This window comes from Rana temporaria, chromosome 3 (genome assembly GCF_905171775.1).
Source record: "Rana temporaria chromosome 3, aRanTem1.1, whole genome shotgun sequence".
NCBI classification, from domain to species: domain Eukaryota; kingdom Metazoa; phylum Chordata; class Amphibia; order Anura; family Ranidae; genus Rana; species Rana temporaria.
The window spans coordinates 210,626,029-210,650,617 of NC_053491.1; the positions used below are offsets into that span (position 1 = coordinate 210,626,029).

At 41.5% G+C, this 24,589-nt stretch overlaps 1 protein-coding gene across 12 annotated transcripts in view; it reads left to right on the forward strand.

Moving 5' to 3' along the window:
• Positions 1-24,589, forward strand: part of PPFIA2 (PTPRF interacting protein alpha 2) — a 480,721-nt gene that overhangs the window by 387,549 nt on the left and 68,583 nt on the right. For 8 of the 12 annotated variants that reach the window (XM_040344191.1, XM_040344198.1, XM_040344189.1 and 5 more), the window contains 5 exons: positions 1,040-1,170; positions 3,425-3,600; positions 5,918-6,011; positions 20,505-20,586; positions 24,027-24,227. In XM_040344191.1, coding sequence (XP_040200125.1) covers positions 1,040-1,170; positions 3,425-3,600; positions 5,918-6,011; positions 20,505-20,586; positions 24,027-24,227 — 684 coding nt within the window. The remainder of the gene's footprint in view (positions 1-1,039; positions 1,171-3,424; positions 3,601-5,917; positions 6,012-20,504; positions 20,587-24,026; positions 24,228-24,589) is intronic. The other 4 variants (XM_040344192.1, XM_040344193.1, XM_040344196.1 and 1 more) reach the window with 1 other exon arrangement.

The following is a 24,589-nucleotide window of genomic DNA, read 5'->3' on the forward strand; positions in this document are numbered from 1 at the left end:
CGAGGGAAAAGACTATGAAGGAAGTAGCCTTCAAAACAACTTAAAAACATCTTGTGTCTGCCTTACCTTTGCGAAAAAATAAAGCACTACACCCCTAGCCACCCCCTCCGATCAACTAACCAAAACCTCCTCCACATCCCCAAGACCCGCTACAAATCAAAAGGAGAACGAAGATTCGCAGTCCAGGGACCACGGCTATGGAACGCTCTACCCACAGACATCTGCATGGAAGAAAACCATCTGGCCTTTAGGAAGAAGCTTAAGACCCACCTCTTCTGAAGACACAAGGCCGAGACTGGCTGAAAAAAGCACATTGGGGCAATTTAGTTCGCATTTGTAGCGCTATACAAGTTACTCACTCACTTCCTATTATAGGGTGTCAACTGTCTCACAGTTGTACTACTGTGTTATCACCCCACCATTTTCTACAGTTCTGGTGGAGGGTGGCCATGCTGACACACATTGTTTAGGATTGATCTACTGCTGTTAATGTCAGGAAGCTGGTCTGGAGCAATGTTGCATACAAAATAGAATATTAAACTACATGTTTTCTAAATAATTACAAATAAATACCAGAAATATGAGAAGTGAAATTTTTTTTATGTGACTGTTAGGACGCGTACACACGACCGAGAAACTCGACGGGCGAAACACATCATTTTCCCCGTCGAGTTCCTTGTTCGGCTGTCAAAAAACTCGTCGAGCCAAATTTTCCCATTTCCCTTCGAGGAAATAGAGAACATGCTCTCTTTTTGGCTAGACGAGTTTCCGGACGGGTTTCTCTGCGAAAAGTGTACACACGACCGGTTTTCTCGACAGAATACGTCTTCCCTCGAGTTTCTTGCTGGATTCTGCCGAGAAAACCAGTCGTGTGTACGCGGCCTCAAAGTTGTTTCGTAGACTTATGGTAATCTAGTCCAAAAATATCAACAATTAACATTTTAAGTTGTTTAGATAAATTGTTTATATTCAGTACAGAGATGGCATATATAATTCCTAAATCAGTTTGGATATGGCTAAACATAACCTCCTGTTTCAGATTGCAGTTGTAGAAGAAGATGGTCGCGAAGACAAAGCCACAATAAAATGTGAAACCTCCCCTCCATCAACACCACGTGCCCTCAGGATGACTCATACTTTGCCATCTTCATATCATAATGATGCCAGAGGGTGAGCTGTGTACCACTTTCTTTAAACTGCACTCAATTTAAATAACATCCCAGGAACTATATGGCTGTATTATTTTCAGGTTATGCTAACAAGGACAACAGAAGCAAAATCAGATTTATGGTCTTAAAGAGGACCCTTACCCTCCCCACCTAATTTTTTTTTTCTTTCTAAACCCCTGCTTTCCTGGTTGTGGGTCCTGCACAGTAAACATGCTCACCCACCAAGCAGATCCAGCTGAGATCGTCTTCCTTTCTGTCCCACACTCATTCCCATGCCGGCATCTTCATTTGTGATGTCATCGGAAAGCCATCGGCTATTTTGGGTTCAGCCGGTGGCTTTTCCAATGATTTACCACTAGCCCCAATCCCTTCTCTTTTCTCAAAGAATGCAAATGCCTCTCGGGATATGTGACATGCATATCCTAGGAGGCACTTCAATCATCCAATCATGTGCAGGCAAAAATACTGTTTTATGTTCCTTGCATTCCTTTTTTATGTTCCTTGCTTGTATTCTTTGAAAAGTGAAGCTTCTACTCCTTTAAAAAGATCTGGAGCAACTGCGCTTGCAGAGTGCATTTACACTTTGCAAAGTGCACATTCGATTTACCTTTACTAAATCAACCCCAGAAAGTCAAAGAAATTAAACATTTGGCCGCTTGTGCGCTCCTACCATGTACTGCCTGTTCTCCGGACTGTGCTCTGCTCCAGCTCGGCTATTTGTCTCAGCCATGGCATCAGGCAACGGCGCTGCGGGCTGGGGATGGCATGGTAAAGGTGGTGTCTCCACAGGCGCAAACCGCCCCCTAGCCTGGCGGCTGGCGCCATGAGGCATGCTTTTTAAAAATTCCGGTCCAGGAGGTATTTTAATGATCCGAATCCCCAGCGAGTGGCTGGGGATCCGGGTTTGCCGCTCCCCCTACCCTGGCGCTCTAGGCAGCCACCTGACTTGCCTATGCCTAGCGCCGGCCCTGGACACTGAGCTTCCGCCCCTCTTCGGAATTAAACGTGGGACACTTATTGCTTTGCTACAAAACCAAGGTACTCTCCATTTGGGAGGGGTTATATAGGGGAGGAACTCAATTTTAATTGGGTTTACCAGTGTCCAATCACCTGTGGTGACTACATAACCCATAAGTAATTAAGGCTCTGTGTCCCGTGATGTATTCCCAAGAAAAGGATTTTACAGGTAAGCTGTATTAAAAAATCCTATTTTTCATGGTGAGATTTTTCACAGATCAAACAGCTCTTTATGTTATGTTTCAACATGTCCTCACTGGACAAATTTGCCCATTCCTGTTGCACAAGTGATGTAGTAAAAATGTTTCCTATTTTCTGCAAAGCTAGAATGTTTTATACGTTATCAATTTAAGTGATGATTTATCTGAGAGATTCTCAGCTGCTATTTTCATGGCAAGGCAAGCCAGAAACTGTCACCAATCTACCTAATTAACTTAGACAGAGGTTGGAACAATTTATTAATATCAATGGAAAACATTCATGCAAACTTACTTAATTATTTTATTTCGTTAAGAAATTTTTTTAAGCTTAAAGCCAGATAAAGGCTTTCCTTTTGTGGCAGCCTTGAATTGAGGGACACTCGGATATATATTGTGGTTGAGAGTTAGGCCCCATTAGTTCTCAGTCCTTGTGCTTAAAGCATATCTAAACTCCCTGCTCAAATAAAATTGTTTTTGATGAAGGAGCCAGTCCAAAAACAGGTATATGACAGCTGATGAAGCAGAGGCTGCTGAATACAGAAGCTACCAGCTGCCATTGCTCTATCCAAACTGCTTAGCATGGATAGAAGAATCAATGGGTTTCTCTTGTTCAGCCAGGATACTAGCATTCTAGCAAGACAAATGTAGGTTTAGCTGTTGGCCGATTACTGAGATGGGTGGCCTTTCTATCCATTAATGGGGATTAATGGGTATGAGGGAGCAGATCCAGATTCTCAACAACGAATGCTGGCTTGGTATTTACATGACACAGCACTAAGGTTTCAGGGATTCCTGGAAGCCCTAATGGAAAACTTTCATACCAGTAAAGTTCACCAGTGCCCTCACTTCAGGTACACTATAATAAAAAAAAAAACTATAAGCAAGGTCAGTCACTACCACTTACAAGAAGATGCTAAATTTTCTTTGACGTGAAAAAAGGAAAGCTATTTCTTCTGGCCCCAGGATGTAAACACAGCATACATTCAGCAACAGAGTTCTAAATATTTTAAAATCCTTTTTTTAATTTTTTTTTTGTAGAAGTTTGACTGCATCTCTTGAACCTGATGCCCTTGGTCTAGTCAGTGCCAACAGCAGTCAAGACTCTCTCCACAAAGCTCCAAAGAAGAAAGGAATTAAATCATCCATTGGACGATTGTTTGGTAAAAAAGAGAAGGCAAGACTGGGACAGCTCAGTAAGGAGTATGGCCTCCAAGGTCATTGTTCTTTATATGGCTTGTTATTTAGAAATAAGTTTCTGTTCTATCTTTTGTATTTAAAGACACACTATGCTTTGTGTGCACAGGCACAAAGAAGTCATTTTGCATGAAATTTAAAGTGCTGTATTAGAAATGAGTAGGTGTGTTCAAACTTTGAACAATGGCGCCAATGGCGTCTCACTTTGCCAATGCTGTGTTAATGGTGACTGCCAAACACAGTGCTAAAATTACTATTAACAGTAATGCACATATGGCAAATTACCATATGCAATCATAGTAATCATCATAACTTAATTTGTTTGCTACCCCAACACTTCATATTCCTGATATGTGATTGCTGTACTATGTACTTGTATGAGAAAGTATCCTGTTCTCTTTGTATTGCTTCCTTTATGTGAAATCCATGGTGTTCCTGCCAGTCCCCTAGCTTTCCTATTAAAAACTGACCACACTAAGCAAGAGCACACAGAGTGGTCAGTTCTCTTGCTGTGCTGGGAATTCAGTGTACTCTCCTCCAATGATTGGACTATTTCTGCACAGCCATTCATTGGCAAGCTCAGGGTGCTGCTGCTTCTCCTCCCCCAGCTCTTATGTAGCTGAGAACAGAGGGAATGTGATAATTTATAAACCTTTTTTTATCCATACAAACATTTTTTGCCTTTCATTTATATTTTAAACGGAATGGGTTGTTTTACAAGGTGATCGCTTAGAATAACTTTAAACCAGCATTGTTTTGAAAGATAACTTTAGCATCAGCCAAAAGAAAATTAAACCTGGATGTCAGGATTGCCCAACCTTTCTCTTTTTCACTCTGTTTACTCTGATTCGATGTGTCAGCTTCAGTATGTCAGCCTGTGGAACACATGGAAAGCACAGTGGGAGAGAGTGAAGAAGAGTTGTTAGGAGCTTAAACAATGCAGCTCGTTGTAGAATAGACAGTAGAATGTTGCCAATCTGAATGCTTTATTATCACAGGAACGGTTTTTTGTTTATAGTATAACTAGTTTCCACCCAATAGACAGGAAGAATAATAAAACAGCTAAATTTCTTGCACAGTGATAGTTCAGATTGTACAGTAACCGTTTCTGAAAGTATAATCTTAGTTTTAAGTTTATATTATGCTGTTTAAAAAAAAAAACTTTTCTTACATTCTCAGCCTTTATATATTCATTAAGGCTAAGTTCACATCTTTGTGTGTTGGAAACTCTTACAGAATCTGGAACCTTTACAGAGAAATGAGCTGCACTTCAGCAGATGCATGGGGGGTGCCCTTAATTCTTAATGGTGCCCCAATGCATAGGCAACCGCATACGTTTATGGTGTGGTGCAATTTTACAAAACGGTCGGAGATGTCTTTGCCACATTTTCCAAGAGTAGAACTTGTATTGCAAGAAGTAGAAGTATGGCTTTCATATCTACTCAGAGCCATGAATTAGATAGTTTGACCTAGGCCCAACAGTTCAGGCATAGGGTATTTTGTGCAAACTGCCAAAGAGTGCTACCATAGAGAACTCATCCTTATTACCAAAATACTCCGTCATAATATTCTAAGTAGTTGGATTTGTGTTTTGTAATTATATAGTTACTCAAAGTAACCCTGTGCCATTTTCAAACAGATCCTTACTTAACTATGCTTTGTTACTCGTGTATCTTAGACCCCTTTCACACTGAGGTGCTTTGCAGGCGCTATAATGCAAAAAATAGCGCCTGCAAACTGCCCTGAAAGAGCGGTCCCATTCACTTCAGTGTGAACGCCCAAGGGCTTTCACACTGGAGCAGTGCGCTGACAGGACGGTAAAAAAAGTCCTGCTAGCCGCATCTTTAAGGCGCTGTAGGAGCGGTGGATACATCGCTCCTAAAGCACCCCTGCCCATTGAAATCAATGGGCATTGCCACCGGTTTTTAACACTTTTTTGCTAGCGGACGAATAGCGCCACAAAAATGACGGTAAAGCGCCGCTAAAAATAGCGGCGCTTTACTGTCGACGCCCCCACCGTCCTAGTGTGAAAGGGCTCTAAGAGAAGTCTTCCCTTACATTTCATGTACTATAGTTTCAATACAGGAAATGTCAAGTGAGGAAACATCTTTACATTCGTGCATAAATGGAAACAAAATACGCTCCAGGGATACAATTTGTGTAGCCCTGTGTGGTTATATTTGATTGTGTGTGTGTGTAAATATATAAAATATAGTATATATATATATATATATATATATATATATATATATATATATATATATATATATATAAACTGTGATCACCTAATTATTATTTAATAAAGGCAGATGTTATTTATGTCATTCTTGACAACAGGAGCTTTCATGGATATGGACCCTGGGGCACAGGACTATCTGGGGTTGAGTAAACTTGGAACTCAAGCAGAGAAAGACCGAAGGCTGAAGAAAAAGTATGTAACACTTACCATTGCATGTAATCTTATAATTTTGTTATGCAATTTTTACTTTCCCCAAAACTGTCTCTGATAGGAACCTGTCATAATAAAAAAAATGAGAGCTGCTGCTATTGATTTGCAAGTTCAGGGCTGTTTTCCCTATTGTTAGCTATTAGTGAATCACTGACCCAAAACATGTAAATAATTTACAATTCCCTACTTAAATGGCAGTGTACTTTGCAATTGAATATCCTATTTTTTTGTGTTAACAGTTTGCTTTTTTACCTTGAACCCTAAAATATGTAAATACTATATATATATTTAGAGTTTACAGTTAAACTAGTTAGCTGTGCCTCATCTGTTCATATCAGGATGAACCACACCATATGGTAGTGACATATCTATACTCTAATGTAGAAGGAGCCTCCACATTGCTAAGCAGACGGTCAGACATGCAAGTGCTAGATAGGCACTGCATAATCAATAGATGATTACTGTCATCACTAATACTTGCATTTCTGATCAAATGGTGACTATGTATGTGTGACAGATCTCGAATGCCCCAGGTGGGCACATCCGCCAGACCTGTGTCTTCTGTCCTCCAAACGCACCTGCAGCCTGCAGATTCGCCATAACCAGCCCTTAACCCCTCAATCACGAGACAATCCACACAGGTGTTGAGGGTTAAACATGCAGAGCTTAAACATTTATTAAATACAAGACATACACTTTTACACACAGCTAGGGACACTCCCCTTAGCTTTGTCATAGAGGGGAGGGGGTAGGGGACAAGGAACAACCAATGGTAACTGAACACTTGTACATTGAGACTACAGATAAACATAAAGGGATTATGGTAAGCAGGCAGCCTCTCAATACACATCCCCTGCGGAAAGATGTCTCCAGTCCAGACCATTGCCTATGTGCCATTTACCAACACAATTAGACACAGCAACAAGAGGGGGGGGGGGGTGGGGAGAAGGGATGTAGCTTTACATTACATTATCTCAATGCCAGCTTGTCCCTAGGTCTCTTCTGGGCCATAATCTGTGGGTAGGAGGCCCGCCCACAGTCCCTTCCAAAACACACATTGACAGTGGGTTCTGTCACAGTATGTATTATTTATTATCAGCAAAATACTTCAACAGAACTGTCATGGAAATAGTTCTTGGTCAACTTGGAGTTTCTTCAACAGCCCCCAATGTATGTGCAGAGTTGAAGACGGTTTCCTATTATTTATACAAATATACCAGCATGTAGTATACAAGTATTCATTTTTAAGAAACGGACAGAAATAGAGCTTCAGACATCACATTATCTGTTTATGTATGGCTGCCATGCAAGTTGATTGTTGCATAATGCTAACCATTTGGATGGATTTTCTTGGTTGATCACAGCTGTTTACCAACTGTCTTGGGTACATGCATATGACAGTATTGTGCATGTTCAGTCAATATTTTTTCATTTTTAATACTTTCCAAAGAGGACTTTTCATCTACTATATATTGAACTCTTGTTTGATTGCCATGTTATGACTCTGAACAGTTATTATACTGTTTCCCAGCCACATGATAGAAACTATAAACTATAAGCAACATGTAGCATTGTTAGAGCTTAGCTACTTGTTGTAATGCTGTGATAGTGCTGTGCAAAAATGTAGTTATATGTATAATATGTTGGTAATGAACAGAAAAAATGTCTAACGTAGATGGACAATGATCCCTTCATGCATTTTGCATAGACGAGTGTCTTACTAAAAGGTATACGGCAGTACGATGCTGCCTGTTTCCTGAAACCATTACACAGTATCATGTGTGTTATGCCCTGTACACACGATCAAATTTCTGATGGAACAAAAATCTGATGGATTTTTTAGTCAGATATCCAATGAAGCTGACTTTGATCAGTTTTGCATACACACTATCAGACTAAATTCCGACTGTGGTAAAACACGGTGATGTAAAACACTACGACAAGCCAAAAAAAAATTAAGTTCAATGCTTCCGATCAAGCGTCGACTTGATTCTGAGCATGCGTGGATTTTTCTCTGATGGAGTTCCACACAGACAATCGGAATTTCCTATTGGTTTTTCATCCATAGGAAAAATTTAAAACATGTTCTATTTTTTTACACCAATGGGAAAAAAGACCGATGGGGCCCACACACGACCGGTTTGTCTGATGAAAACAGTCCATCGGTCTTTTTTCATCGGATGAACCGATCATGTGTACACAGCTTTAGTTTTTTTTTTTTATGTAACATGGTTCTACGGTTCTGTACAATTATTTCCTGTGCTCTATAGTACCATATAGCAACCTAGTATGTGCTTTACAGATAATATAGTACCAATCACATCCATTCCTGCCCTAAAGGAACTTCAAATTTAAAGTCTCTACAACAATTATTCAAAAGCATGCATACAGTTTATTCAAATGCCAGAAGTTCATAATGGAACCTGGAATACCCCACAGATCCAAGGCTTGAGTGCTAAATGCTTGTAGCCACCTTGCTGCATCACAACATAAATTCAACTAATATGTTATGTGAAATAATTGAATGTTTCTGGCCATTAATATATTTTTAATATATTTTTGAAAGCTGAGGACAGGCTTTTTTCTTTGGTTATCTTTTATATCAAGTTCTTAGAAGATGGAAGAGTGGCTGTAATCTAGAAAGCACTGTGAATGTAATTGTATCAGTCTCAGATTAAAGCCAATAATTTCTTAGAGACAACAAATACTTATTTTCTTAAATCAGTAAACGCTTTGACTACAGATAGTAGTCATAAAGTTGATCATAGAACTAGACTATTAAAAGACACTAGCCTAATTTTTTATCATTAAAATTCCATACCCAGAGGTATATCATGTCTATATGAGATTCCAAGATGATTGTAAACATTATTTGGCATATGGTAAAAATTGTCTGCAAATTTTGAAAATTCCATAAATTATGCATTACAGTACCTGTTGCCGAGAATGTGTTTCCAGCACGACGGCATCCTGCTGATTCTCGGCGACAGAGTGCCGACATCTCACACTCGCTGGAATAGAAAAAGCACATTCCAGCGAGCGCTTCATAGAAGCGACGGGGATCCGACTTGGATTCCCGCCAATTCTAGCCACAGCGTTTGGTATGAATCATGAGGGGAAACTCCACGCCAAATTTTAAATAAAAAAACGGCATGGGTTCCCCCCAGGGGCATACCAGGCCCTTAGGTCTGGTATAGGTTATAGGGAGAACCCCCCCTACGCCGAAAAAAATGGCGTGGGGTCCCCCTACAATCCATACCAGACTCGTATCCAAAGCACGCCGCCCGGCCGGTCAGGAAAGGAGTGGGGACGAGCGAGCGCCCCCCCCCCCCTCCTGAGCCATACCAGGCCTTTAATAAGGGGGCCCCCAGATACCGGCCCCCCACCCTAGGTGAATGAATATGGGGTACATCGTACCCCTAGCCATTCACCTGGCGGGAAAAAAAATGTAAAAAAAACACACTACACAGGGTTTTTAAAATAATTTATTGGTCAGCTCCGGGGGCCCCCCTCTCTTCTTTAGCTCTTTTACGAGGGGGGGCCTTTTTCTTCGATGTCTTCGGCGGGGGGGTGTCGGTCTTCACAGCCGTCTGGTTCTCTTCCGGGGGGGGGGGCGCTTTCTTCTTTAGCTCTTTTACAGCGGCTCCCCTCCCGGGCTTCTTCCTTCGACGTCTTCGGCGGGGGGGTGTCGGTCTTAACCGCCGTCTGGTTCTCTATATTTACCAAGTTGGCCACCACAGTTTTAGTTTGTATTGCTTATTAAACCTCTTTTCCAGCTTGACCCCACAACTGAACTGGTCCAAACAATAAACACAGACATCTTCCCGTTATTGTTTTGTGTCAAATTAAAACTTTACAGTAAAATAATGAGTATTTATTGTAATTGGTAAAATGGAATTGAAAAATCCTGTGGTTTACTGTATATCTCAAAATATTTTTCACATTTGAACCAGGATTCATGGTTCTGAAAATTTTGCAATTCCGTAAACTTCCTTGAGAAAGTTTATTAATACTGTAACTACTGTAAGTGTAACAACTGTCCACTAAACAAAGTTACATTTAAAAAACAGTGTGTACTGTACACATGAGCGGAATTTCCGTCGGAAAAAAGGTGGATGGTTTTTCCGTCGGAATTCCGCTGAAGCTTGGCTTGTATACACATGGTCACACAAAAGTTCTCTGAACTTTTGAGCGTTAAGAATGCGGTGACGTATAACACTGTGACGAGGCCAGAAAAATAAGTTCAATTTTTCTGAGCATGCGTAAAAAAAAATCCGAGCATGCATGTTTTTTTCCCGTCGGAATTCCATACAGACGAACAGATTTTCCAATAGGAATTTTTTCCAACTGAAAAATTGAGAACCTGCTCTCAAACTTTTGCTGGTGGAAAATCCGACAGCAAAAGTCTGATGGAACATACACACGGTCTGAATTCTCAGATGATAAGCTCACATCAGACTTTTGCTGGTGGAAATTCCTCTCGTGTGTATGGGGCATTAATGATATGCAACTTGACTTCCTAAACCTGTGCTGCTAACTCTTTTCTTAGCAGTTGGAGAGAAGCTATTTTAACTCCTACTACCTGACAACCTGAAAATTATGTTCCTGTGCCCGTATCCTATTTGCACAGCAAATATTGAAAGCGTGCAATGCATCATATAACAATATGTGATAAGTGACCTTAACAAACAAAAAAATTATATAAAATGAAATAAAATTATTGCATAGCGAACAGTGACATAGGGTTATTGATGTGAAGTAGAACTGAGTACGAAACTCAAAGTGACACAGTGTCAATCATTCCAATAAACAAAATGCCTCAAGGTGCAATGTGAATAAATGAATGTCTATGATGGGCAATCAAAAGTAATGATGGATAGGTGGGGTCTTCTCATAAGTGACTGATAATGGTGATGGCATTCAAAAATGGTCTCATAGTGCCCTTACCTCAAAGGTGCTATATAAGTGCATATAGTATGAGTTCCTCCATCTCCAGGGTATGGACCTCACTCCTTTCCAATGGAGTTCCTTGTTGCTGTTGATTCCTATTCCAACTGTATGTGTAGGATCTATTAGGTGCTCACAGGACCATAGGAGCAAGTGGTAGAAAGGAGAGAGCGGATGCCTCCAATAGTGAAGTATGTATATAAAAAGGGGGTACTTTATTGTGTAAAAATAGACTCTTACATAAATAAAATGACCACGTGATACCTGCACAAGCCGGAGGTCAGCAGACTTAAGACGGCGCTATACTCGCCACGTCCTGTCATTTTTGCACATATTCATTTTATTTATGTAAGAGTCCATTTTTACACAATAAAGTACCCCCTTTTTATATACATACTTCACTATTGGAGGCATCCGCTCTCAAAAAGGATATCGAGGGGAACTGGAGAAAGTGCAGAGAAGGGCAACCAAGCTGATAAGAGGCATGGATATGCCTCAGCTATGAAGAAAGATTAGTGGAACTGAATTTATTCTCTCTTGAGAAGAGGAGAATAAGGGGGGGATATGATCAACATGTACAAATATAGAAGGGGTCCATATAGTGAACTTGGTTTTGAGTTATTCACTTTATGGTCAACACAAAAGACAAGGGGACACTGTTTACATCTAGGGGAATTTCATCTCCAAATACAGAAAGGTTTCTTCACAGTAATATCGCGTACACATGACCATTATTCATGTCATTGAAAAAAACAATGTTTTTCTCGACGTCATTCCTCTCAAGCCTGCCTTGCATACACACGATCGTGAAAAAAAATGCTCGAGCAAAGCGCGGTGTAGTACAACACGTACGACAACACGTACAACGGCACTATAAAGGGGAAGTTCCATTCGAATTGCACCACCCTTTGAGCTGCTTTTGCTGATTTCGTGTTATCGCGTGTTATTAAAAGTTTGGTGAGAGACGATTTGTGCTTTTCAGTCTTCGTGCTTTTCAGTCTGTGATGAATGTGCTATCTTCATTACGAACGCTAGTTTTACCAGAACAAGCGCTCCCATCTCATAACTTGCTTCTGAGCATGCACGTTTTTTTCCCCCTCGTTAAAGCCCACACACGATCGCTTTTCACAACGTGAAATAGAACGACGTGAAAAAATAGAGCAGGTTCTAAATTCTTTACGGACATTTTTCTCGTCGAGAAAAATGCTCTGGAGCATACACACAACTGTTTTTCACGACCAATTAAAAAAATTGCATTTTTCTCACCATCAAAAACGGTCGTGTGTACGCGGCATAAGAGCTGTGAAAATGTGGAACAGACTCCCTCCAGAGGTGGTTCTGGCCAGCTCAGTAGATTGCTTTAAAGGGGTGGTTCCCCCTAAAACAAATTTCTAACAATACATTCGGAAGACTGCTTACACTGCGGGTAGGCTGGCTTTTTTTTTTTTTTTTTCGTACATACCTCGATCATATCGCATATCGCCGTTTCAGTCGGCTCTATACGGCGCCTGCGCAGCGACGTTCGGCTTCTTTCGGAAAGTCGTGACGTCAAGTATGCGTCGGTCGGAGGAACGTCAATCAACTAGGAACGCCCACCGCCACAAGACTCATACCCGGAAGTCGAGGGATGAAACGGCGATATCGAGGGATGTACGAAAATTTTTAAAAAAAGCCAGCCTACCCGCAGTGTAAGCAGTCTTCCAAATGTATTGTTAGAAATTTGTTTTAAGGGGGAACCACCCCTTTAAGAAAGGTCTGGATACTTTCCTAAATGTACATAAAATAACTGGGTACTAACATTTATAGGTAAAGTTGATCCAGGGAAAATCCGATTGCCTCTCGGGGGATCAGGAAGGATTTTTTGCTGTAGCAAATTGGATCATGCTGGGGTTTTTTGCCTTCCTCTGGATCAACTGTGGGTATAGAATATAGAATTGGGTATATTGGATTGTTCAATATTTTTTATTTTATACATTTAGTTTTTTATAGTTGAACTGGATGGACTTGTGTCTTTTTTCAACCTGACTAACTATGTAACTATGGGCCAGATTCACGTAGCCCGGGCGCAACTTAACTTTTCCGATTTAAGTTACACCGCCGCAATTTTTCCAAGTTAGTGCCCGATCCACAAAGCACTTACCTGGAAATTTGCGGCAGTGTATCCTAAATCCGGCCGGCGCAAGGCGGGCCAATTCAAATGGGGCGAGTCCGGAAGTACTGCGCATGCTCCTGACGCAAATTTCCCGACGTGCTTTGCGCGAAGTTACGATGCGCCGAGGTTTTGTGAATCGCGACGGGTAAAAAAAAGTTGCGTCGGGAAAAAAAGAGTTGCGCCGGGGAAAAAAAAATGTTTAAAAAAAATTTGACAGCGACGCGGGAAAGACGGGTACACTTTTACATGGTGTACTAACTTTACACTTTGTAAAAGGTACTCTATCTTTGCGACGGCAAACTAACACTTACGGCGACTTAACGAAGGGAAAAAGCTTTGGGGACTTCCGTAAGTGCTAATTTGCATACCCGACGCTGGTTTACGACGAGAACTCCCCCCAGCGGCGGCCGCGGTACTGCATCCTAAGATCCGACAGTGTAAGTCCATTACACCTGTCGGATCTTAGGGCTAGCTATGTGTAACTCCTCGGCGGCGTAACGTATCCCATTTACGTTACACCGCCGCAGGTTTACAGCGTAAGTGCCTGATTTACAAAGCTCTTACCTGTAAACTTGCGGTGGTGTAATGTAAATCCGCTCGGCGCAAGCCTGCCTAATTCAAATGGGGCGGGCACCATTTAAATTAGGCACGTTCCCGCGCCGAGCATACTGCGCATGCTCCGTCGGGTAAACTACCCGACGTGCATTGCGCTAAATGACGTCATTGGTTTCGGCGTTAACGTAAATGGCGTCCAGCGCCATTCACGGACTTACGCAAACGACGTGAAATTTAAAATTTCGACGGGGGAAAGACGGCCATACTTAACATTGCTTAGAACACCTAGGAGGTAGCCCTAATTTTACGACGCGTATCTTGACGGAAACGACATTAATTTAGATCGACGGGCATCGCGGACGTTCGTGAATCGCCGTAACTACCGCAATGGCCTCGCCACCTAGCGGCCAGCCTAGAATTGCATCCTAAAATCCGACGGTGTAAGTCAATTACACCTGTCGGATCTTAGGGCTATCTATGCGTAACTGATTCTATGAATCAGCCACATAGTTAGGACGGGCGGATCACAGAGATACAACAGCGTATCAGGAGATACGCCGTCGTATCTCTTTTGTGAATCTGGCCCCATGTGCCTGAGTATGGCCAAAATGATCTATCTTTTCTAATGCCAGATGTGACATAAAAAGGTCAGCAAAGATAGCCCTGGATACTTTTCACTTACATTTGTCATTATATTAACAGCTATTTGATATGAGATTTACAGCATGATCTACATTCCCCATTGAGTTTCAAATTGCTCATGTATATGTCCTGTTGGTTTGAGAAGGCTTTCATCTCCACAGGATTCAATTCTACACTTCTTTTCCAAAATGGCTTTTCTAAGCACATCATTTAAGCATCAGGAAATAGCTAGAAAATAGTACCCAGAATTCGGTACTAGAATTTTTTTAGATGTAATTCAGTGTTTATTTTCTGTCAAAATATTGTCATCTACAATTTCAAGTTAGCCTGGTGACTGTATAATGCAGTACATAGGTTGATCTCTACAACCTATAGCACGTCTCATTGGCTTTGCCCTTTTTACATGAGACAAAAATATTTATTCACCAAGAGATAATGCTCTGTATATGATAGCAACAAGCAGACCCCAGCTGTCATTATTACTGGAGTAGAAAATTAAATAAGTATTTAGCTATATGACTATCTTTTAGCATTGAACCTACACTTATTAGGTCATTACACACAATGGGCATATCCAGGCCCGTCGCTACAGGACAGGCAAAACAAACAATTGCTTGGGGCCCCAAGCTAACCTGGGGCCCCCAATTTCCCCTTCCCAGGCTGTAACGTGGCAGAGCTCCTCTTCCTTCCTCCTGGAGTCCTGTTAGTCTGGACACTGAGTGCTCACTTCCTTTCAGTCCGGCCGGGAACACAGGAAACTGAATCTCCTGTACCGCACAGTGCCCGGGCACTATCTGATAGGAGACTGGGGACCCATAATGATAGAAAACGGGACTGACAGGAGGAAGAGGAGCTCGGCCACGCTACAGCGGCAGCCTACATAGAAGAAGGGGAGGTGAGAATAGAAAAACATAGGAACTTGGGGGGGGGGAGTAAGAACATGGGTGTAAAAAATGAGTGTAGCGCTAACGTAGGCTTTGCGTGTGGGGGGTTCTTGGGGCCCCCATTTTGCTTGGGGCCCGCCAAATTCCTTCAAACGGCCCTGGGCATATTGCCAGGAAATTTAAAAGTATGAAGCTGGCAAAGCAATCCTCCCGATAATAACTGGTTTCATATACAATCTTACTCAATTAAAATAGAACTTCTGCCAATACTTTTTTTAAATAAATTCAGCGGATATCATCTTTTCAAAAAGTTCACTCCTCATTTTTCTGGTCTGCATCGGGTGCCAGCCCAAAAGCATTACTTTGCTCTACAACATGACAGCTACAAGAAAGGAAAGAGCCACACACTGATGACATCACAGTGGTTAAAAAGCTTTATTTGTGTAACACAAATCCACAGAAGTGACTTGCCCCCCTGTCATCCACCTGATCCAACACGTTTCACCCAAAAGATGACCATTGTAAAAGCTTCAACCTAATTATATGTAATAAACAATTAGAAAATAAGAAAAACTATAGTTAAGAAGCCCAAGGGTGGATATAAATCCAATATGCTGATGAGAGAAAGAAGCCAATGTGTTTTTATAGCTTTTTTTTATGACGATAATAAACATCTTTTATTTACCTGTGCAATGGTATTGCTGCTTGCTATAGGAGCACTTGTGCAGGCTCACTCCTGAGCCACATCAGGTGTGGCCATAAGCACACATGGCACAGCTCGGTCCCACCTCCTGCTCCCTCCTCCCGCTGCTGATTGCTCTCCTGTGAGAAGAGAGAGAAGGGAGAAGAGTTACTGCAAATGGGACAGCGCTGGCTCGAGATTGGGCTCAGGTAAGTGTTTAAGGTGGCGCTGAGGGGTGCAACTTTTGAAAAGGTTTTTTTACCCTAATGCAGAGAATGCATTAAGATAAAAAAAAAAACCTTTAGCCTTTATAACCACTTTAAAGCAGTACAGTAAAACCTTGGTTTGAGAGTAACTTGGTTTGAGAGCGTTTTGCAAGACAAGCAAAATGATAGTCTTCATTTTGCCTTGATATACAAGCGATGTCTTGATATAAGAGTAGCGTCATGTCACAACTGAGTATAGTAAAGAAGAGAGGAGCCTCTAAGTGTAGCAATATGGTTACATTTAATGAAGGTACAACATTTAGCAACTTATTGCTACACTTAGAGGTGCCTCTCTTCTCTTTTATACCCTGTGAAAAAATGCTTTTATATACAAGTGCTTTGGATTACAAGCATGTTTCTGGAGCGAATTATGCTCGCAAATCAAGATTTTACCGTATCCCGAAACCAAGGGAATAAAAAGGAAGCATGGACAACTTACTGATACTCTTAATTCATTCATAATAATATGTAACATCACATTCAAAGTTAATTCCTTTCGGGATGCGAGTATCTAACATAAATACCCAAAATATCTCCCTCTTACTAAATTTGAAAATCAGTCATTAGTATTTGTTTCTTGTCCTAATAGTAAAAAGGTGGTCCCTCATATGGTCACATAGGCTTTTTGTTGTTGCACACTATTACCAAAAGTATTGGGATGCCTGTCTTTACACGCAAATTAACTTTAATGGCATCCCAGTGCACTGCGCCAGTGAAAACAGCAAGGTCCATAAAGACATGGATGAGCGAGTTTGGGGTGGAGGAAACTTGAAGGGCCTGCACAGAGTCCTGACCTCAACCCGATAGAATACCTTTGGAATGAATAAGAGCGGAGACTGCGAGCCAGGCCTTCTCGTCCACATCAGTGCCTGGACATCACAAATGCGCTTCTGGAAGAATAGTCAAACATTCCCATAGACATACTCCTAAACCTTGTGCACAGCCTTCCCAGAAGAGTTGTGTTATAGCTGCAAAGGGTAGTCCAACTCAATATTGACCTATGGACTAAGACTGGGATACCAGTAAAGTTCACGTGCGTGTAAAGGCAGGCGTATTAATACTTTTGGCAATATAGTGTATATACATACTGCTTTTTGCACGATGCACATGGGATAACATACACTAAGGCCGCGTACACACGGTCGGTCCAAACCGATGAAAACGGACCGAAGTTCAGTTTCATCGGTCCAAACCGTCCGTGTGTACGCCCCATCGGTCTTTTGTCCTTTGGACAAAAGTTAGAGAACTTGCTTTAAAATCGAACCGATGGACCGCTGACCGATAGGTCCAACCCGATGGTTAGTACACAAAAGCATCAGTTCAAAACCCGCACATGCTCAGAATCAAGTCGACGCATGCTTGGAAGCATTGAACTTCCGTTTTTTTCAGCACGTCGTTGTGTTTTACGTCACAGCGTTCTGACCCGATCGGTTTTTGGAACGATGGTGTGTACGCACATCAGACCATCAGTCTACTTCAGCGGTGAACCGATGAAAACGGTCCGTCGGACCATTCTCATCAGATGGATCGACTGTGTGTACGCGGCCTTAGGATCTCGTTTCACATTTAACTACAGTTGTCTCATCTCATATAATCTTCCATTCGTGTAGGATATTAGATATTACTCTGTGTGGATCACCCAAAAGAGAACAATCTCAAGTATCGACATGCATCAGACTTTTGCATCCCTGTTGCGCTCAACCACATTCTCCTTTTTTCAGACTAAAATAAACTAGGTGATACTTTGTTACTTATCGTGAGCACAAGCTGAACACCCAAACTGAACACCCAAAGATAGTTCCTCTTTCAGATCTGAATCTCCAAATAAGATAGGTAAGTAGGGCTTGTTCACACGTAAAGTTGGGGGGTGGTAAAACAGCAGAATATAATAAAAGTCTATGGCTAAGCACAGCAAACCTGCAGGAAAGCTGTAGGTACACTGCACCCATAGTGTGGGTAAATTGCAGCACATCAGTGTGAAAGCGGTCCTATGTTATTATGCCCAGTATATTGCTTCACACTGACCAGAAGATCTCTTATTTTCTGCTGCTGGCACCACTCTGGAGAACGGTAGCTGGATAAGAGGTGGAGTGGAGTTGGTATCACTCTACATGGGACAGGAGCCAGCAGTACAGAGGAGGCATCAGTTCATGCAGTTCTTGCTCCCTACTACAGCTCCAACTTTACAAGTAATCCCTCTGCATTGCACTCTAAATGATGCTCTGGAATGGAGGGTCATCTAGCCCAGACCTTGATCTTCCAGTCACCTGTCTGTGATCTACTGGTAGATCGCAATCTACAGGTTGCTGACCCCCGCTCAAAACTGTAATGTGTGGCAAAAGTAACTGGTTGTAACCAGGGGCGGACTGACCATTCGGGCTCTCGGGCACTGCCCGAGGGCCCCATGCCACTAGGGGGCCCCATCCGGGTTGCCAGCCTCAGTAAAACCAGGGACAGTATGTAAAAATCTGTGTTTTAAAAAAAAAATCCCAACTTATAGCTGCCCAGCCTCTCCAGTACTTTTTCAGTGTGTGTATGTGTATGTATAGTGTGTGTGTATACTGTGTATGTATACTGTGTGTGTATAATGTGTGTCTGTGTATGTATAATGTGTATGTACACTGTATGTGTGTGTGTATACTGTGTATGTATACTGTATGTGTGTGTATACTGTGTGTGTGTATATTGTGTGTCTGTGTGTGTATACTGTGTATGTATACTGTATGTGTGTGTGTGTATACTATGTGGCCCCATAATCTATTGCCTGGGGGCCCCATAATCTCCTATTGCCCGGGGGCCCCATAATCTCCTATTGCCCAGGGGCCCCATGAGTTGTCAGTCTGCCCCTGGTTGTAACTTATCACCTATGTGACCTGCTCTCAGGGACTGACCATTACCTAGAGTTTCTCTCTGAAAACTTTGTTGGCTCCCGCATAGGTGTTCTTAATAACTGATCAGTTTTATCCCTGCTCAAGGGATTTCTTCTCAACGGCTGCATTTCAAAATCCTCTATGATAGAGCAAATTAGTTTTGTTTAGGAATGTTAACTTGAAATATATTTGTTGTATTTTTGACAATTGCCACTAGATGGCTTTGTGAGGGTTTTTCATCTTCATATAGCTTGAATAATACTGGGAGTTCCCTTTAAAGGAACACTGTCACACACATTGGATCAATTAGTTGAGACCACCCTAGTCTTCATGTTAAGCTGTTTTGAAACATGTTGGCGCGGGTGGAAGACAGGTGGCAGGTCACATTGTGAATTTGTGTTACCAGAATAAAGCTTTTTAACCAATGTGATGTCACCTTTTTATCAGATATAATGGTAAAGGGATATATACTATATTAGGTTACAATGGTTCTAATGTCAATGCTAACCATTACCACTGGGAAAGAAAGTGAAAGGAAATACATTTTACCCTTGTTTCAAAAGCACCTGTTTTGGTAAAACTTAGGGGAGATTTTCACTCTGTTCTGACTCATCTTTGAGGCAGGAAGTGAAGGAAAATCTCCATAAAATATGCACCAATAATCATACACCTGCCAAAATCCCTGACTTTGTGAAAATGTACAAAGTGTGTAAGTGTAAGGCCTCGTACACACGATCGGTTAACCAGAGGACAACGGTCTGATAGGCCGTTTTCATCAGTCAAAACCGATCGTGTGTGGGCCCCATAGGTTATTTAACCATCGGTTAAAAAAAAGCCAACTTGCTTTAAATTTAACCGATGGATTCCTAACCGATAGGTCAAAATCGATCGTTAGTAGGCACGACCATCGGTTAAAAATCCATGCATGCTCAGAATCAAGTCGACGCATGCTTGGAACAGCATTGAACTTCATTTTTTTCAGCACGTAGTTGTGTTTTACGTCACTGCGTTCTGACACGATCGGTTATTTAACCTATGGTGTGTAGGCGTGACGGACCATCAGTCAGCTTAATCGGTTAACCGATGACAACGGCCATTCAGACCATTCTCATCGGATGGACTGATCGTGTGTACGAGGCTTTAGGATTGATGCTGGCTTTAGGCAAAAGGGTAGTCACACCAAATATTGATTTGATTTAGTGTTTTCTTCTGTTCACTCACTTTGCATTTTGTAAATTGATCAAATAAATGTATATTTTTAAGCATTCTTGCTTTACAGTATTTCTTCACACCTGCCTAAAACTTTTGCACAGTACTGTAATACATGAAAGTTTCTGAGCTAGTGAGGCAACATAAAGGGTAAAGGTCGTGTGCTGTTACCTTATCAAGTTACCATTTTTCTGTTTACTGAAGTATAATCCCTAAAAAGGTTTTATCCTTGATTTAATAAAAATTCCATCTATTTTTACTTTTGCAGACATGAACTTCTTGAAGAAGCCCGCAGAAAAGGACTGCCATTTGCTCAATGGGATGGACCTACAGTGGTAGCATGGCTTGAGGTAAGAAATCAAGGTACACCCTACGTATTACATTTCTGCAATCTAATTTAGGTGATTTTGACCATTTTGGATGCTGATTGGACAGTGTAGTAGGTAAAGCGGAGGTTCACCCAAATAACATCTATATAAGACCAAATTCTTTATACTTCTAACATGTACAGTAGGCACTTTTTTTTTTTTTTTTTAGGCTGTACATACCTTATTATCGCTATTTTCAATCCGGCTTCCAGATACTCACTCCCGCGGGAGTAAGCGTTTCTATCCTGAGCCGCAATGTAATCTGGGAGTTTGCCCATATGAGTGATGTCCTTCAGAAAAAGGACATCACTGGTGGAAAAAAATCCCCCCCCGTATTGCGTAGGCGCGTCACGAGAGTCACAGAGTTTCCGAAAGTAGCCAAACATGTAGAGCCGCGAGTTAGCTCTACACAGCGCCTGCACACCGACTAGGAACGGTGTAGAGCTGACTGCACAGGCGCCATATAGAGCTGACTCGCAGCTCTACAAGTTTGGCTACTTTCGGAAACTCTGTGACTCTCGTGACGCGCCTACGCAATACGGGGGGGCCTTATCTGCCGGGGGGAACTTTTTCTGAAGGACATCACTCATCTGGGCGAACTCCCAGATTACATTGCAGCTCAGGATAGAAACGCCTACTCCCGCGGAAGCGAGTATCCGGAAGCCGGATTGAAAATAGCGATAATAAGGTATGAACAGCCTAAAAAGAATTTGGTCTTATATAGATATTATTTGGGTGAACCTCCGCTTTAAGAATGATATATGGGAGTTATTGGGGTTCATTGACTAAAACTGGATAGTGCATAATTTGGTGCAGCTGTGCACGGTAGCTAATCAGCTTCTAACTTTAACTTGTTCAATTAAACTGACACAAAAAAATAATAAAAAAATAAACTGGAAGCTGATTGGTTTCTATGCAGAGCTGCACCACATTTTGCATGTAGCAAGGTCCCGGGTCCCCTTTGGTCTATTGAGAACCTCCAATAGAGTGGGTTACAAGGGATGGTGGGTGGGTGTAATGCAAGGTAGATTCATGGGCGCCAGACACTACTTGAATGCAAAGAGATTTATTTTCTCTTGAACAGAACTGGGGGGGAGAAGGTATAGGGGTCAGGACACCCTTTAGTATTTGCAATGTTAATTAGCAGACTCCGAGCCCTCTATAGGTAGGCAGCCATGCAGGGGAATGCACCCAGCCAGACACCACATCTGCATGTGTAGGATTGCTGTCTCTTATGGCACAGTCTTATAACAGTTTCTAACAAAAGTTGTAACAAATTTCTTTACTTCCTTTACAACCACTTCTTCTGGACAGCCGTCCAGGTGGCACAAAACACAGATCACCTGACCTAACCCAAATAAATAGGCCCTCCCAGCAGGCCAAGGGACCCAAGAACATCCCTACCCATTGGCTGAGATACCCTATCTATTCCTAATCTGTCCTTGCAATTCCCTTGTCTTATCTAATGTCATCAGATACACAGCCATCTAGTGACAGAAGAGAAAGGTGCAGCAATTCCAGAATTAGGGTGGAATCAATTGATCTCCTATCACTTGGCCAAGGCAACTATACCTGGCAGATAAATTTACTAGCAACCCTGCCTAACCATCAGGGTGCTACATGCAGTTCTCCAGTTTTAATAAATCAAACCCATTGTTTCACAAAAGTTAGATGACAGTACAATTTTGATTAGAATATACAGTGTGTTTCCTTGTCATTCTCCAATTTTAGGAGAGAAATAAGCCTGGTATGATGTAACAGTATACATTTAGGTGTATTTCTTGGAGTTAAAACAACCTCTTTAAATTAATTTCTGATTAGTTTGTATAACCAGCTTTAAAAATAACTAATAATTCTGCCATACTTCTCCATTTAAATCAGAGGCAGGAGCTGAAATGAAAGGATAACATATTAAACATATGTCCATTAAATGAAAGCAGAAAAAAATGTTTTTAAGTACGATAAAAAATAGCGTTGATGTTGATTAACTATCTGTACTGTACTGATAGTAGATAAGCCGGTAAGAAAGTGGTTCAACAAGGTCTCTCACTGGTTAACGCCTCATTCTGCATGTGACTGTTCCCCTCTTGCTGGACAGAGTAGGGTAACTTAAGCCTCGTACACACGCTCGGTTTTCTCGGCAAGAACCAGCAAGAAAACTGCTGGTAGAGCTTTCTTGCAGAGTAAACCGAGCGTGTGTACGAGGCTTTCAGGTTTCTCGTCTGGAAATCTGGCCAGAATCTAGACGAGAAAAATAGAGATCCTGCTCTCTACTTTCTCGTCGAGATTCTTGTCGGCCTGTTTCCTGACGAGAAACCCGAGAGTGTGTATACTTACCTGTCGCCGTGGAAACCCGGGCATGCTCTAAATTACTTTGACACATGCGCGGTATCTTCCACGGCATAGGTAGGGTGAAGCAAGATGACGGCGGCGGCATCGAATGTGACGAGCGCATGCTCATCGTATGAGATGACGTCACCGCGTTCTTGCCTTTCAAGAGAACCGCGGTTCTTTTGAAAGGTCTGTGTGTACACTCGGGCGGCAAGAGATTCTTGCCAAGAATCTCGTTGGGAAAAACAAAGTTTTTTTCCTGACAAGATTCTTGCCTGTGTGTACGAGGCCTGATGCCGCGTACACACGGTCGTTTTTTGTCTTGTAAAAACTTCATTTTAAAAAACTACGTTGCCTACACACCATCGTTTTTTCAAAATGCTCTAGCAAAGCGCGGTTACATACAACACGTAGGACGGCACTCTGTTCCATTCAATCTCACGTCATAACTTGCTTCTGAGCATGCGCGGGTTTAAAAACCATGTTCGAATTTTTTTTTGATCGTTTTTTAGAAGACAAAAAACAACGTAAAGCCCACACACGATCATTTTAAATGACGTTTTTTAAAACGTTGTTTTATTTCTTCACAAAAAACGACTGTGTGTACGCGGCATAAGGTCAGCTTGAGCTTTATTCTGTACTTCATGTAAATCCAGCAATCCTAAGGTGTAGAAGGGTAAAATAATAATTTTTTACCTAATTTTGAAAGCAGGATAACAGTGGATTTAGGCAAGATCAAATGAGGATCTATCGCATCTTGACCTTATAAGACAAAAACAATTTTTGGGGACATTGAATCTACATTATACATACTGTATGCTTGTAAATACCTTTTCCATGTTATTTAACCATATGAATCTAAACTATTTAGAATAGACAAGGCAAATTGAAAAGTAAAAAATATATGTAAACCTTGAAATATTGCTTTTATTAAATAACTACGTAACATGTTATAAATGCTAGGTTGCATCTGTATTTCACACAGGGTTGATGTAAATACTACATTCTGGAGTTGTTCTTTACAGAATGACAAATTAGGTTTACGTGGTCAGAAGCAGTTATGTCATATATCAAAATGCTTTTTTTTCTAGTTATGGCTTGGAATGCCAGCCTGGTATGTTGCAGCTTGTCGTGCCAATGTGAAAAGTGGTGCCATTATGTCTGCATTGTCAGACACTGAAATTCAGCGAGAAATTGGGATTAGCAACCCCTTGCATCGCTTGAAACTTCGCCTTGCTATTCAGGAAATGGTCTCACTTACAAGTCCCTCAGCTCCTCCAACATCAAGAACAGTGAGTCTACTTCTTCTACAATTACCCTGGGTATACTCAGTAGTTAACAGAACGTCACTTTATAATTATTATTAACTGTTCTAAAATTGTTTCCATTTATGTCTTTTTATATGGGGCCGTTTATATAATGCATGAATCATTTTTCTCTGCATATCAAACTGAGGCAACTAGTTTAAATAATTGATATGACTAGGTGTTTTCCTATAAATTAGCTTTTTATGAATGTGAAATGCAGGAGATTGAGAAAAAAAACACCATGTGCACAAGAACTTTGACATAAAAATATACAATTTGGCAGCTATGTGTCACTGCTAAACATCCTTTCGAAGTAAGCCCAGTAATGCTTTAAAGGGTTCTTTATA